This window comes from Mastigoproctus giganteus, chromosome 4, assembly GCF_048544385.1.
Source record: "Mastigoproctus giganteus isolate SK-2022 chromosome 4, ASM4854438v1, whole genome shotgun sequence".
Classification (NCBI taxonomy): Eukaryota; Metazoa; Arthropoda; class Arachnida; order Uropygi; family Thelyphonidae; genus Mastigoproctus; species Mastigoproctus giganteus.
This window is the reverse complement of record NC_143578.1, coordinates 182,807,087-182,821,211: the sequence shown is the minus strand read 5'-3', so window position 1 is coordinate 182,821,211 and position 14,125 is coordinate 182,807,087. Positions and strand designations below refer to the sequence as shown.

The window sequence follows — 14,125 nt, the reverse complement described above, 5'->3', positions numbered from 1 at the left end:
CAGTGGTAGCAACTTCATCATCCACCTTCACAAACTCTTCAAATTCACCAACAAAATTCATATGCTCCTTCAAATTCCTCCATTCCTCACTGTTGCTGTTACATTCATCTGCTGGACCATGTTTTTCGATGATGTTATCTCCAAAGCCACTCTTTTTGAAGCAGTTGATTATTACACGATGTAATACTTTCCCAAGCAATAACAAGATTACGGATAGCATCCAAGACATTCTAATTTGGCTGCAAGTTGTTCCCTCCTATGTTGCAGATAAAGTACCTTATCAGGCGGGCTCTATATGCTCTCTTGAGGTTATAAATAATGCCTTGATCCAGTGGTTGCATTAAACTGGTGGTATTGAGGGGTAAAAACAACAGCCGTATATTTGTCAACTTAAGTGTCTTGGCAGAATGTGCTGTACAACTGTCTAGAATCATCAAAATGTTCCTTTTTTCTGAAGCCATTCTTCTGTCCAATTTTGATAACCAAGACTGAAAAATTTTTACCATAAGCCAAGCACTTCTTTTGGCCTCATAATCACAGGGAAGTTGGTTAACTGCTTTAAAACATCTTGGCTTGGAAAACTTAGCAATTACAAGTGGGTGTAGTTTTGTACTACCATCTGAATTGCAGTATAACAGAACAGTGAGTCTTTGTTTACTTAATTTTCCACCACGACAAGACTCTCCTTGAACAGCAAATATTCTGTTTGGCAGCAAATTATAAAATAAACCTGTCTCGTTGAGATTAAAAATATCCTTTGCCTCATATTTTTCAAGGATGGACCGTACAGAACACAACCAGTCTGTAGCCTTTTCTTTGTCAACTAATCCAGACTCACCGCAAACATTTCATGAAACCAAGTTATTCCTGTTTTTAAATCTTTGGAGCCAGCCACTGCTGTATTTTAAGTCACTAATCCCATGTTGCCGAGCTATATAATTTGCCTTTTCTTGCAAAATTGGACCTGATATTGGCAAATTAGATGCATGCATTTGTTGGTACCACTTGGTTGGGGGGCAATAATTGGATTGCTCTGCCAAGATTTGTATTAAACATACAAAATGACAATATTTATTTCTCACGGGGTGAAAAAGAACTTTGTAATACATATTAACTGAATTTTGTAATAAACAAATATATTTACATAGAAAAGCCTGTCCTTTTGCAGGGGATGGTATATGCTTCATATAAACGAGTACTTTGTATAAACCAAGTTTGTATTAACAAGATTTTACTGTATTCGGAATTTTTAAATTTTAACAACTTTCTGTACACCTAGAAAGAAATATCTTCAATTTGAGACCACTTCCAGCCTAATCAGTTAAGCCTATCGTTCACACTGACTGCCGAAAGAAAACGGTTTCCACATTAAATATATAGATGTAAGATTCATTGTTCCTTTGTGCTGATATGGAAGACTCAATTTTTAAATCATGTGTAACATTTTTCAAAATTTTAGAATGTGGACTAAATGTTTCTGTAGTTAAAATTTTTCTGCTGCTTTGTATTTTATTTTCACTTCATTTTACTTGCTCTTGCTTTTATTATTTTCTTAATGAAAGAAATAATCATTCCTCTGTAGAATAGGCAGAAAGATTTTTTTTCTGATGCTGTGTATTTGTTAATGATTTCCACTATCTCTGCATTGAAAATAAATACTTTAATTAAACTGAATAAGCAATAACTGCTTATGTACTGGTTAAAAGTACTTCAACAGTTCAAGTGGATATTATTACTAGCTCTCTTCTGGAAATACTAAAATTACATTATAAAAGTACAGGGAAATAAACATGATATCCAATGTTGTACAAGTAATGAGGTACAAATCTGTGTTATTTTGGTTGTACAGTTCAGAATTGGTGCCATGTTTATTTCCCTGTGCTGTTATAATTTAAATGTAATATTCTCGAGAAGACAGCTTGTAATAAATTATATAAGCAGTGTTTGCTTATTCAGTTTAATTAAAGCATTTGTTCTCAGTGCGCAATATTGGTGTTAATTGTTGACAAATAGTTGTGTATAAAGACTATATATCTGATGAAATGTATTTTATGTTAATTAAAAAAAAAATTAACTAAATGTGCCCCTTCTGTTTTTATATAATAGGCATATTTCTCACTGATCTTGTATTTATTGACATTGCTCATCCTCCGACTCGGGGTTTAGACAACCATCAGAGACAAATGAAGATGAACAATATTCTCAGAGTTATTGCAGATTACCAGCAATCATCTTATGGTGAGCATTTATTGTTACTTCTACATTTCCCTATATTTATGTAGGGAAAATTCTAAGTTCACATTTCAGTTTTGTGAAAATTTAGTTTCTTGCTGGATTGATCTGGTGAACACTATAATATGCTTTTAAATACATATAATGTTAAATTTTGCTATATCTGCATTTCTGGATTTTTGTTGAATCATGTCCTCCAGTACCTTTCTTGAGGCCATACTGGAACACTAAGATCCACTTACTCTTGATAATGTATTATATCACTAGATTAGTCATGCCATAAATTAAGTTTTCATAAAACCCATGTGGACTTAGTGTTTTCCCCTACATAAACTCTGTTACAAGTATCCCTCATAATATATTTTCTAAATTACAGTAGAAGCCATCTTATCAGATATGACCAGTAGTTGGTTGGTTGATCAAAAAAGTCAGTTAAAACAGGGAGTTGTAAAAAAAAAAAAAATATATATATATATACCTACATATCTTAAGAATTTTATTTTCACTTAAAAAATATACATGAACACTTATTTGCTTGAAGTCAGTAATTTTCATTTGTTTAAAAAAATATGATGAAATGATATTTTGCAGCATTATCTCTCACTTTTACTTTTTTTTTTTTTTTTTTTATAAACATCATATTGCTAATTGTTGAATCAGGGTGTTATTCAATATAATGTAAAGTGGTACCTAGAGAATTTTTGAAGGCTGCATGAGATATTTTTGATTATGATTTGGTCTTTTCTTCATACTTAGATTCACAGGTTTCTGTCGTGGTGCATGTGACTTTTGTATCACCTATAATTTCCTTGTTCCAGAAAATCAGTGACAATTTGTTGAAAAACATTCTTGAATCCTTTGGTGTATATCTTGTAAATCTTTGGAACCTTCAGTTTGCCTGAAATCAGTTAATAAATTTTTTTCTTCATTATTTTCTTGAAGCTCAGGACTTCCGTTAGCATTTTCATTCAGGCCAAAGTTTTCTTCAATATTTAGTAAATATTGAATTGGAATTTCATTCTATGCTAATGGTATATTGTAAACACATCTTTGATGTTGATGACTTTAAGATTTTTTTAAGACTTCTTTTCGTATCTTCTGTTTTTTCCAAAATTGAACTCAAAAACTTTTTCCTGTCTCTTTAGACATTCAAGACCCCACCCCCTTGATCCATAGGCTGGATCAAGGATGTTATATTTGGTGGTAAAAATGTGGCTTTTAGATTTCCTTCTTCAAGTTCCTGAAGGAGCATTGTCCAGAAAGAGAATGGCCTTTTGAGATATGCTTATTTTCGTCAGGTGTTTTTTTTACAGAAGGTACAAATTCATGAAAAATACATTCTTTGGTGAAATGTGTTTCCCCCTTCCATCAAATACTCAATCACATAAATAAATTTTCAGAAACTCATTACTCTGTATCGTGTTTGTTGCCACTTGTGCGTGCCATGTTCTTTGTTATTAATTGCTTATCATTTTTTATGTTTTAAATTTTACAACAAAAGTTGTAAAGATCATGGCGAAAACAGAAATATCAATTAGTATGTACATATTACAGTACGTATTAATTATGCTATGTATGTAAGCGTAAATTTATTTTTATTTTGCTAATTGGAAAATATTCTTCTGATTTTCACATATCATTTAAAGTGAGGGTCCACTGTATTTTGTTGGGAGATCCCTGGATTAGGTTCTGTGCTATTGAACTTGTGCTTGTTTGAGACCATAAAAAATTGTGACGACTTCGAAATGTGCAGATTGTGACTTTGATTGTGACAGAGAGCAGAAGGTACACAAAATCTAGATGCTGCAGAAGAGATTGTGCTTAGAAGCAATGAAGAGGAAGAAAATTAGATGAACATACATTATCTCACATATAAGTATCACAGTTTGTAAGGTAAGACTTTTGTTCAGTTATTACCAATTAAGTTACTACTATTATAAAAATAAAGTTAAAATATTATTACTACTATAAAAATAAAGTTAAAATATTATTACTACTATAAAAATTAAGTTTCCAATAGTTTCAAAAAAAAAAAAGGCTTTTTTTTTGTTAGCTTTTGGAACATAACCCCCTTTTTGTACTGGTTCTTAGTGCTGTATAACACGGTTTCGCATTACACGAGATTTTGTAGGAACAAAAGGAAACTATGCGAAGGTTATCTGTACTGCATTTTAGCATTAATAAGTAACTTGGGATGTTAATGAGCTTCTCATGATGTTGATTCTGTCAGGACGAACATTTATTCGTTCATCCTGACAGAATCAACATCAGCCTATTAAATTTATTTTATAAAGATAAAAATTGGTTATTTTTTTATTAATGATGCTTAGCATAAAATTCCTTTATATAGTTAGCAAAAACATTTGGCGGGGCCAGGTGTGAATCAATGAAGGGGGGGAATGATCTTGTAGTTTCTTGATCTGTCCCTAGGTGGCTTACAATGCATTTCCAACTTCAGACTACAGACATCATTGGGTTTGAATTTCATTTTAAGAAAACTTTCTTAAGCATTAAGTGAAATACACAAAGCCGGTTCCTGATGCGAAAACAAAACTCTGGGCTACAAAACTGATGGAAAAGTGGGAATAACATGAAATCACCAAGTTCAGTGAGTATTGAAGCGGGAGCCGAACTTGCCATAGTGTGAATTTTATCAGGCATGATATATTTGGACTGGCCATCCTTGCTGTAAAAAGTTGGGAGGGGAGTCCATCATCATTGGAAGACAGTATATGCATATCTCACAGTGTGCTGCATCGAAATTAAAAAAGAATACTTTGAAGGTACACAAGAAATAGGAGGCTGTTTGAATATTCTTTCTTATTTCAAAGCAGGCTAGTATGAAATACATACATACATTTGAAATTCCTACAATATTCTCCCTTTTTGTACATATTTCAATGTTCATTTTCTTTATACGTTAATACAGTACTCTGATATCACTGCACTGGCACGCTGCTGCACTGCATATGATAACCACATTGTTATTCTCTGCATTTCTTCTGGAATTTTCTTGATGCAAGTAGCAGTCAATTAAAAGTGTATATTTTTATATATATATTTAAGTGTATATTTAAATTTAAAAGTGTATATTATAGGGTGGGGGAAAGAAACAGATTGTGTAGTCAGCAGGTTGCCTTGGTGGGTAGAACTGCTATGCATTAACATATCTAATATATTTTATAAATATCTATTGGAGCACTTTTTTGAATACTGAATATAATGTTCCTCTTTTGTTTTAGGTCACCTTCCTTTTTTTCCTCATGTTCAGAATTACTTGAAATCTGTGAGATACATTGAAGAATTACAAAAATTTGTAGAAGAAGACAATTATAAGTGAGTATTCCTCCCTGTGATATTATACTACTATCCACTTGATCTAGGGCTTAAGCTTTCATCTTTGCAAAAATGTAGCTTTTTTTTAAGCTGCGAAAAGCAGAAAAATAAGTTACTAATTTATAGTAAACTTATTAATTTATACCACAGTTAAAATTAGCTGATGAATAATTACCATACAAATAACTTTATAATAAGATAAAGTTATGTACTAATCGAGCAGCACTTATTTATAATGAGCACGGGTTTAACAAGATCATGGCTATTGTGAGAAAAAAATTAATGATTGAATATCATGTACATTTTAAGAGCAAAATTTCTCATTTATAATGAGCATGGAAATTATGAGCTTTATGGGAATAACGACAAATTTTTAATGAGGCATAATGAGAAGCTACTGTGTCATTGTTTACCCACCACATTCAACAGTTTATACTGTTGCTAGTAGAAAGATTTGTTTGAAGTTATTCTTCTATTTAGAGTGCTGTGCCTAAATTGTAGCTTAATAATGCAGTGGCAGTGGGTAGCTTAATAATGCCATTTTCAAAAACATGTTTAAATATCAACAAAGAATAATGGGAGATAGTGTTTATGTCAATATTATTTTATACCTGTGACCATAGCAGAGTGTTGTCATGTGATACAGAATAATGTGACTTTACGAAAGGAGCCTCTCCTGAAATTAAAACAGATTCCTATGATGTCATATGTTTCATGGGTGATGATTAGGTCTATAGAATATTCTTACCCATAGTATTTTCTATAATATGCTATTACAAATAATAATCATCTAGATTACAAGGTGTAGTTATTAAATAATGAGACTTTTGCAATAAAATAGATATAATGAAGTATTTCATACCTTACAAGTTATTTAAAATAATTGCCTTGGGCTTGCACATACTGTTCCCAACATTTCTTCCAAGGAAGTCATCTTCTGTAAGCCCTTTTAACACTTCAGTCGTTTTTTTCTAAATGATTTCAATTGACTTCAATGAATATGGGTTCCCTTAAGTATACTTTTCAGCTTAGGGAAGAGAAAAAAGTCACAAGGGTTAAGTCTGGCAAGTAGGGTGCATCACACACAGGGATTTGTTTTTCAGCCTGAAACTGGTAAACGGAGAGCACATTGTGTGCTGGAGCATCCAACCATCCTTCCACAATTCAGGTCTCCTCCTTCAAATTTTTTCATGGCAGAACTTCAATGTAGTATGTTTCACTGACTGTCTGATTTGGTGGGACATATTCAGCTGTAATAATTCCTTTAGTATCGAAGAAAATGAAGCACGGTTTCTATTTTTGATTTTGACATTCTTGATTTTTTTTTTGGTCTGAGGGTTTTTGTCTTCCATTGCATTAACTGTCTTAGTTTCTTGGTCGTAATGGTACGGCCAACTTTCATTGCAAGTAATTACAGTATTCAAAGTCTAGATCTTTAGTTTTTTTCAAAACATCTTCACAAACTTGGAGTCTTCTAATTCAAAATTTTTGGCACCATCATGGCACACTTTTCTCATGCCTTCATTTTCAGTTAAAATTTCTGATTGTTTCTTTGTCCATATATGGAGTTTGGATGCAACCATTTTAATGGTTAAACGATGATCACTTCTAATCAATGTCCTTACCTCTTCCACATATTCATCAGTTTTCATGGATACTAGACAGTCTAGTCATTCATCATCTTTTAGATTCTCTCTTCCTTCTAAAAATCTCTTATGCCATTCAAACACAAGCTCTTCACATATAATCTTCCCCATGAGCTTGAAATAGCTACTCATAACTTTCAGATAGCATTTTCTCTAGTTTTGCTAAAAATTTGAGGTTGATTTGTTGTTCGATTCGTTTGTCTGTCATTTTTGCAGCAAACTGCAAAAACACAATTTAATGAAACCTGTCTCACTGCAAAGCAAATGAGCATGTTGGAATATGATTTGGCAGACAACTAGGGAAAGGTTCAAGGTCAACGGCTGTGCCTTTGTTTCACAAAATTACAGCAGTTTTAGTGACAGCACACAGTCTCATTATTTAATTGCCCCACCTCATATTTAAAAAAATCTTTCCTTGGCAAGCTTCCTCCACTTGCTCCATTCAATAAGGAGTAAATTGAAATTACCCATGATAAGACATTCACTTGCTTACCCATTCCATCTGCTTGTAGAGGCTCTTGTCATGCTCTTCACAATCTTCTGGTCTTTAGCATACTTTCACTCTCATTTTACCTTTGCTTCCAATTACGTCACACCATACAGATTCTATGCTGGCATGCACAAGTTCTGAATCTGGGAAAGCCTTTGTTGCACTCAGGAAGCTTTATCCCACCCTCTATCTTGCCTATCCTTTGTAAATACTTTACATACACCACAGTGAAACTTATCATCCCCTTCTGGGTGATATCATGTTTATGTTAGCCCTACAATGTCAGTTTTAGTTGGGCTAACCAGGAGTTAATTAAAATTCATTCATTTTATTGCCAATTCTCCCAACATTATTATAGACACAGTTAAGATTGAGTGCCCTCGTATGATTTACTACCCTGACAGGGATCCCTTCTTGAAATTATTTGTTTGTTTCCCTATTTAACACCCCATTCGTTTGAAACATCACTGTGCTTAACAGATCTTGCTAATATCAGTTTTTGCAGCCCCATAATCTTTTGAGATGTGTGCAGGTGTTATTTTGACCCATATCATCAGATAAAAGCTCATCAATATTACCTGTGCTCCTCTCTAACTAGCAGATTCTCTGACCCCTAAAGGCCTCCTCAGTAATATTTGCAAAGACCCTTGCACCACTTTTCAAATGTTTCCCTCTCTGCAAAATATATTCCTTCTACCTTTGTGGGGGAGGGGCACCTGATACAATCCTGTTCCCCCCCCCCAAAAAAAACTTGCAGATCCTTCGTCTTAAGTTAATCAACAGTTGTTGATTAACAACAGACTGTTGACAGTCTGTTGTTAACATCATCAGTTGTTGCTTTCAGTAAACATACTCAGTTCTAAAACTAAATCCTCTCAACCAGAGGACCACTTGACTACTCTGTTCTGAGGCCCTGAATTGGAGCTGCATAACCTGGTAGGTCACTAGGTATTCCATTCTCTAAAGAGTCCTTAGTTTTGGTTCTGGGCATCCATCTCTGTCTTCAAGAAACGACTGTCTACTGGTCAGATACCTGAGGGTTATTGTAGATGACAGATTGACATTCTTGCCTCACGCCCGGAATATAAAGCATAAACTGAGATCAGTTTATATGGAGTTGGAGAAAGTAGCGAGAGTCGATTAGAGGATCAAGGGGAAAGCCCTTGGTCTTCTATATAAATATGTTTGTATACCGATCATGGTATATATGCTTGTGGGGCATGGGGTTACAGAGTGAACAATAGCCATGTTCGAAGGAGTCTCCTTTCTGCACAGAGATTTGCCCTGCTTGGAGTGATGCAGGCCTGTAGAACCGCCTCAAATGATGCCTTGCAAGTTGTTGCAGGCAAAGAATCTATTGATTTAGTAATTGCCAAGAAATCTTTAGAGTGTGCCACTAAGAAAAACCTATGTATTGAAATTATGGGTATGAAGTCTTGTATAAATATGACAAGTAGGTTAGATTGAAAGGAGGATAAAAAGAGGTTACAAGTTGAACTATGTGGCATATGGCAAGAAAGGTAGGACGGTTTTGGGTTGGGCCGTGTCACTCACGACTTTATTCCTGGAGTTGACACAGTTAATAAGATGAAGTTAAAACATTGGCCTAGTCTTGTCATGTTTGTGACCATGCTGGTGACAGGGCATGGGCTTAGAAAAAGATTGGTAGAGCTTGGAGTAGAGTCTAATGAATTATGTAGATGTGGGTGCACCGAGGATATGGAGCACATTATGAAATATTGTCCAGGGTATGATTACTGGTCAACACCAAAAATGTTTCTGGCTTGAAAATAGTCAATTCTTAATTTCAGCATGAGAAAAACAAATATAACATTAAAAACCCTTAGTTAGCTCTCAGTTCCACGATATAGCCTCTTCTTATGATTTAGGGGAATATTGATGTATACTAGGGAATTTTGGAGTCTAGAGAATAGATAGGTTGGTAACGCTGAAACAGGAACCAATACACCATGTTTTTTTTTTTTTTTTTTTTTCAGATTATGGACAAAAATTGTAAAAAGCCAGGATGCCAGGTAAATGTATTAACAGTGTTGACAATTTTTGTTATGTGTGTGTGGCGATGTGACAATTTCCACTCAGAAATGCCAATTGACTCCACTTGTGAAGAGAGGCTACTATCATTATTTTGGCTGTAGGGGATGAAGACAAGCCCTGGGCACCTGATATTTGCTGCAACACATGCTATAAATCTCCGTGGATGGTTGAATAACAAAGGACGTTCAATGCCTTTTCCCATCCTAATGATTTGGAGGGATCCTTCAAATCATGTATATGACTGTTATTTCTGCATGGTGCCTCCTCTTCAGCATGGCATGTCAAAAAAAAAAAGGAAGTGGACTGTGGAATACCCCGACATTCTGTCAGCTATCCGACCTGGAACCCGAGTCGCCGAGTGAGTCACACAGAATCACTCAAGGTGAACGAAGTGATCTAATTCGAGACCTAGATCTATTGAAAGATAAAGCAGAGCTTCTGGGATCAGGGCTCCAAAAGTGGAATCTTCTGCAACCAAATGTCAAGGTGTCTATATACAGGAGCAGGCAGAATGCTTGACTCCATATTTTAAAAGTGAAAACAACCTTGTTGCCTGTTGTGATGTCAATGGTTTGATGACAGCTTTGAATGAGGAGCACAACCCACAGGACTGGAGGCTATTTGTAGACTCATCAAAGCTAAGTTTAAATGCTGTTTTGCTCCACAATGGCAATGCTCTTCCTTCAATTCCTCTACACTATGATGTTCACATAAAGGAGACATAACAGAATATGAAATTAATTCTGGAAGCAATGAAGTACAAAGACCACCAATGGCAGATCTGTGGAGACCTGAAGGTGATTGCAATACTGCTGGGCATGCAGTTGGGATACACGAAGTACTGCTGTTTCCTGTGTGAGTGGGACAGTCGGGCTAGGTCCTCACTACAAGAGAAAAGTCTGGCCTCTAAGGGAAAATCTGCACTCCAGGGAAAAAAATGTCCAGCACAAACTTCTGGTTGATCGAAGCAAAATTCTTCTGCCCCTTTTACACATCAAACTGAGACTCATGAAGAACTTTGTTAAGGGGATGAACCAGGATGGAGAAGCTTTCAAAGTACCTGAGAGGACAATTTCCACTGTTGAGTGATGCTAAGATTAAGATTAAGGAATCTTTCTTGGTCCGCAAATTTGTGAACTTTTAAAGGATGAAAACTTTGACCAAGTCCTCCAGGGTAATGAGAACGCAGCTTGGGAATCCTTTAAAAGTATTGTGCATGACTTCCTGGGAAACTGAAGAGCCGGAAACTATGTTGAGATTGTGAACAACCTTCTAGAGAAGTATCGTCAATTAGACTGCAACATTTCACTGAAAATCCACTTTCTCGACTCTCAGCTGGACTTCTTTCCTGACAACTGTGGTGCTGTGAATGACAAGCATAGTGAGCGATTCCATCAAGACATTTTAGCAATGGAAAGAAGATATCAGGGTAGATGGAACACTTCTATTTTTGCTGACTACTGTTGGACAGTAACAAGAGATGCCCTGGAAGTGGAATACAAGTGACAAGCAAAAAGAAGGCGCTGTCGTGAATAGGCCACATTTTGAGAAAGTACTTTCGGTTCCTGTGCAGTTTTCTTGTGTTCTTGTTTTTTTGTTTTAATTAAAAACAACTGCGATTTATGTTGTATCAAGAAAATGTAAATACAGTCAGTCCTCCTATAGCATGATAGTTGTGTTCCTAGAAACCCTCGTGCAATGCAAAATTGTGCAATATAAATAACAGGCCCTATAGGAAAAATAGGGTTAGGTGCTGATCATCCAAGATTGAACACACATTTTTAACCAAAACATTACCAAACACATTAAATAATAATAAAAAGCAATATTTTATTACGTAATAAAATATTGCTAATGCTTTTGCTTCTATCGTAAGCAAACTTGTTCTTTGTTTGATCTTCTATCCAAACAGATGACAGCCGTTCCATCCCTTCTAATTCTTTGTGTCTTGATCTAATGGATTTTGTTACACTTTGAGTTGTTCCTGTTATGAAAGTTGATTTTATTTTCTGTGCATTATTTCTAATTCTCGGCGTTGCCTCATTTAGGCCCGTAGCACTTTTTCACTCAATGTTTCACAATATCATATTTTTCATTTCACTCAGTGTTTCACAATATCATATTTTTTCTCTATCGACAGAGGCGGACTAGCCATAAGCCTTACTGGGGAAACCCCGGTGGGCCAGAGGCCAGAAGACGATTTTCAGTGAAATGTTGCAGTCTAATTGATGATACTTTTCTAGAAAGTTGTTCACAATCTCAACATAGTTTTCAGCTCTTCGGTTTCCCAGGAAGTCATGCACAACACTTTTAAAGGATTCCCAAGGATTTTAAAGGAAACACAAAGGCGAATCGTGCATAAGCGAATTCTGTTCGTGTTATGTACGATATCGATCCCCTATTTATAAATCGTGTATGATTGAATTCATGTAGTGTAAATATGTGTTATACGAGGACTGACTGTATGAGATTGTTTTAATGATACTTTTGACTCGGACTACTACTGAAATTACTATATTCTTAGACAATAGCGAAAGTACTGTATCTCAAAAACTAGAGCTAATAAAAAATTTCTGAAGTCATATTTGTTTTTCTTAATGCAAAATTATAAAGTTTGCCTATTTTAAGAAAGGAAACAAATTCAAAGAATTTTTTTGTTGAACAGTGTTATATAAGAAGAGAATTTGTAGGGAGGCTTGGCACGGATTCATATAACTTCTATGAGCTTTTTCAAAGCAAAGAGAAATATATTGTCTTCCTGGATTTAGTGTCGGTCACTTGCAAAGGAAGGGAGGATAATTGTAAATGCGTATATATGTAAATAGTGAGTTTATATTTTAGAAGTTTGAGATTTTAAACTTTATAGTTTTATGATGAGTTTTATGATATACAAAAATATATATAAAAAGTATAAAATAGTAAATATACAAAAATATTATAAAGTGATATACAGAAATATATATTAAAAGTGTAAAATTTTAAATATACAAAAATATTATAAAGTTTTTAAAATATACAAAAATATTGGGAGCTTATAGAGTTGAAAGGTTTTTTTTTTTTTTTTTTTTTTAAGAAACAAATTCCCTCAATGAGTTGTAAATGCATTGAGTTTATGATGATTTTGAGATTTAAATGCTTTAACTGAAATGTTTAAAAAAAAAAAAGAAAAAGAGAGTTAAAGTTTAGATAGTAGAGATCCACCTCCATGGGACAGGGGCAGCAACATGCCCGACTTTTCAGACGGGAGGGTGCAGCTAAGGATCGAAAAGTAACATTTTCCTACAAGAACAATAAAGTGCAGATGAGCTTTGGCTCTTGTAGCACAGTACTAGCATGATGTGCCTTCAAGAATTCAAATTCAACTAGTAATGCACCAAGTTTTAATTTGAGATTGGTACACTTCTTGCATTAGGAACAAAGACTCATCAATTGAGCTAGGATTATATATTAGATTAACCTTGGAATGTATGTTGCGGAATATATAAGCGATGAACTTGTACTGGAATCACCTATGGCTATTATTGTCTGAGTCATCATGATATCCTCGAAATATTCAGTCGGTCGTGTCGCAACCATTAAGGTATGAATTAAACTGACAAAATATTACAGAATCTAAATTAACAAAATATCAGAGAATTTAAATTAACAAAATGAACAGTTTCCAACACTTTACTTGTACTGAACTTGAGTATTTAAACTTAACTACTGAAAAGAATGTAACATAGCAGAATTAGCTTTACAAAAAAAGTAAGAATTAAATTTGCTGAAATTAAATTTACAGGATATTTAAACAAATTAGCGAAAGACAAAAAATCATCTGTTAAACTCTTAACCCAAACCGCTATTAATTCTCTTATATATAATCCAACAGATCTGTCTGATATGTCTACTTTCTGTGAGTATGAACCCAAGTTATATGATGATAATGAAAAGCTAATAGCTGGGGTAAGCTATAGGCCAAATGATTGTGGGAATAAAAATCTGTTTAGAAAACTTGAATGGGAAAGCAAGGATGGATGCCTCATTATGGATGACTTTAACCTATCCCTTATCAGTTGGAATTCATGGTCAAGCGTTACACTTAGTTGGATTAGTTTTATGAACCATATGGATGACTGTTACTTATTGGATGTCAAAGAAAATAGAAGTCCAAATATCCTAGACTTGGTCCTCATTGAAGAACCAAGTAGTATCAAAGATGTGACAGGTACCACTAGTGGCCACAATGCTATAATGTGGGTAGTGTCTAAGGAAATTCCAATAGTCAAAGGCAAAGGAGAGTGTTTCAATTTTAAGGGGAGGGTGAATATAGTGGGTTGAAGGTCTTATTAGATTCTATCAACTTGGATTCACTGGATGTGAATTC

General features: G+C 34.6%; 1 protein-coding gene across 3 annotated transcripts in view; it reads left to right on the top strand.

Annotated features, from left to right (window-relative positions):
* LOC150087235 (ras-specific guanine nucleotide-releasing factor RalGPS1-like) overlaps window positions 1-14,125 on the top strand; it is a 419,169-nt gene that overhangs the window by 266,414 nt on the left and 138,630 nt on the right. For all 3 annotated transcript variants that reach the window (XM_090371091.1, XM_090371092.1, XM_090371090.1), the window contains exons 8-9: window positions 2,107-2,238; window positions 5,475-5,568. In XM_090371091.1, coding sequence (XP_090227217.1) covers window positions 2,107-2,238; window positions 5,475-5,568 — 226 coding nt within the window. The remainder of the gene's footprint in view (window positions 1-2,106; window positions 2,239-5,474; window positions 5,569-14,125) is intronic.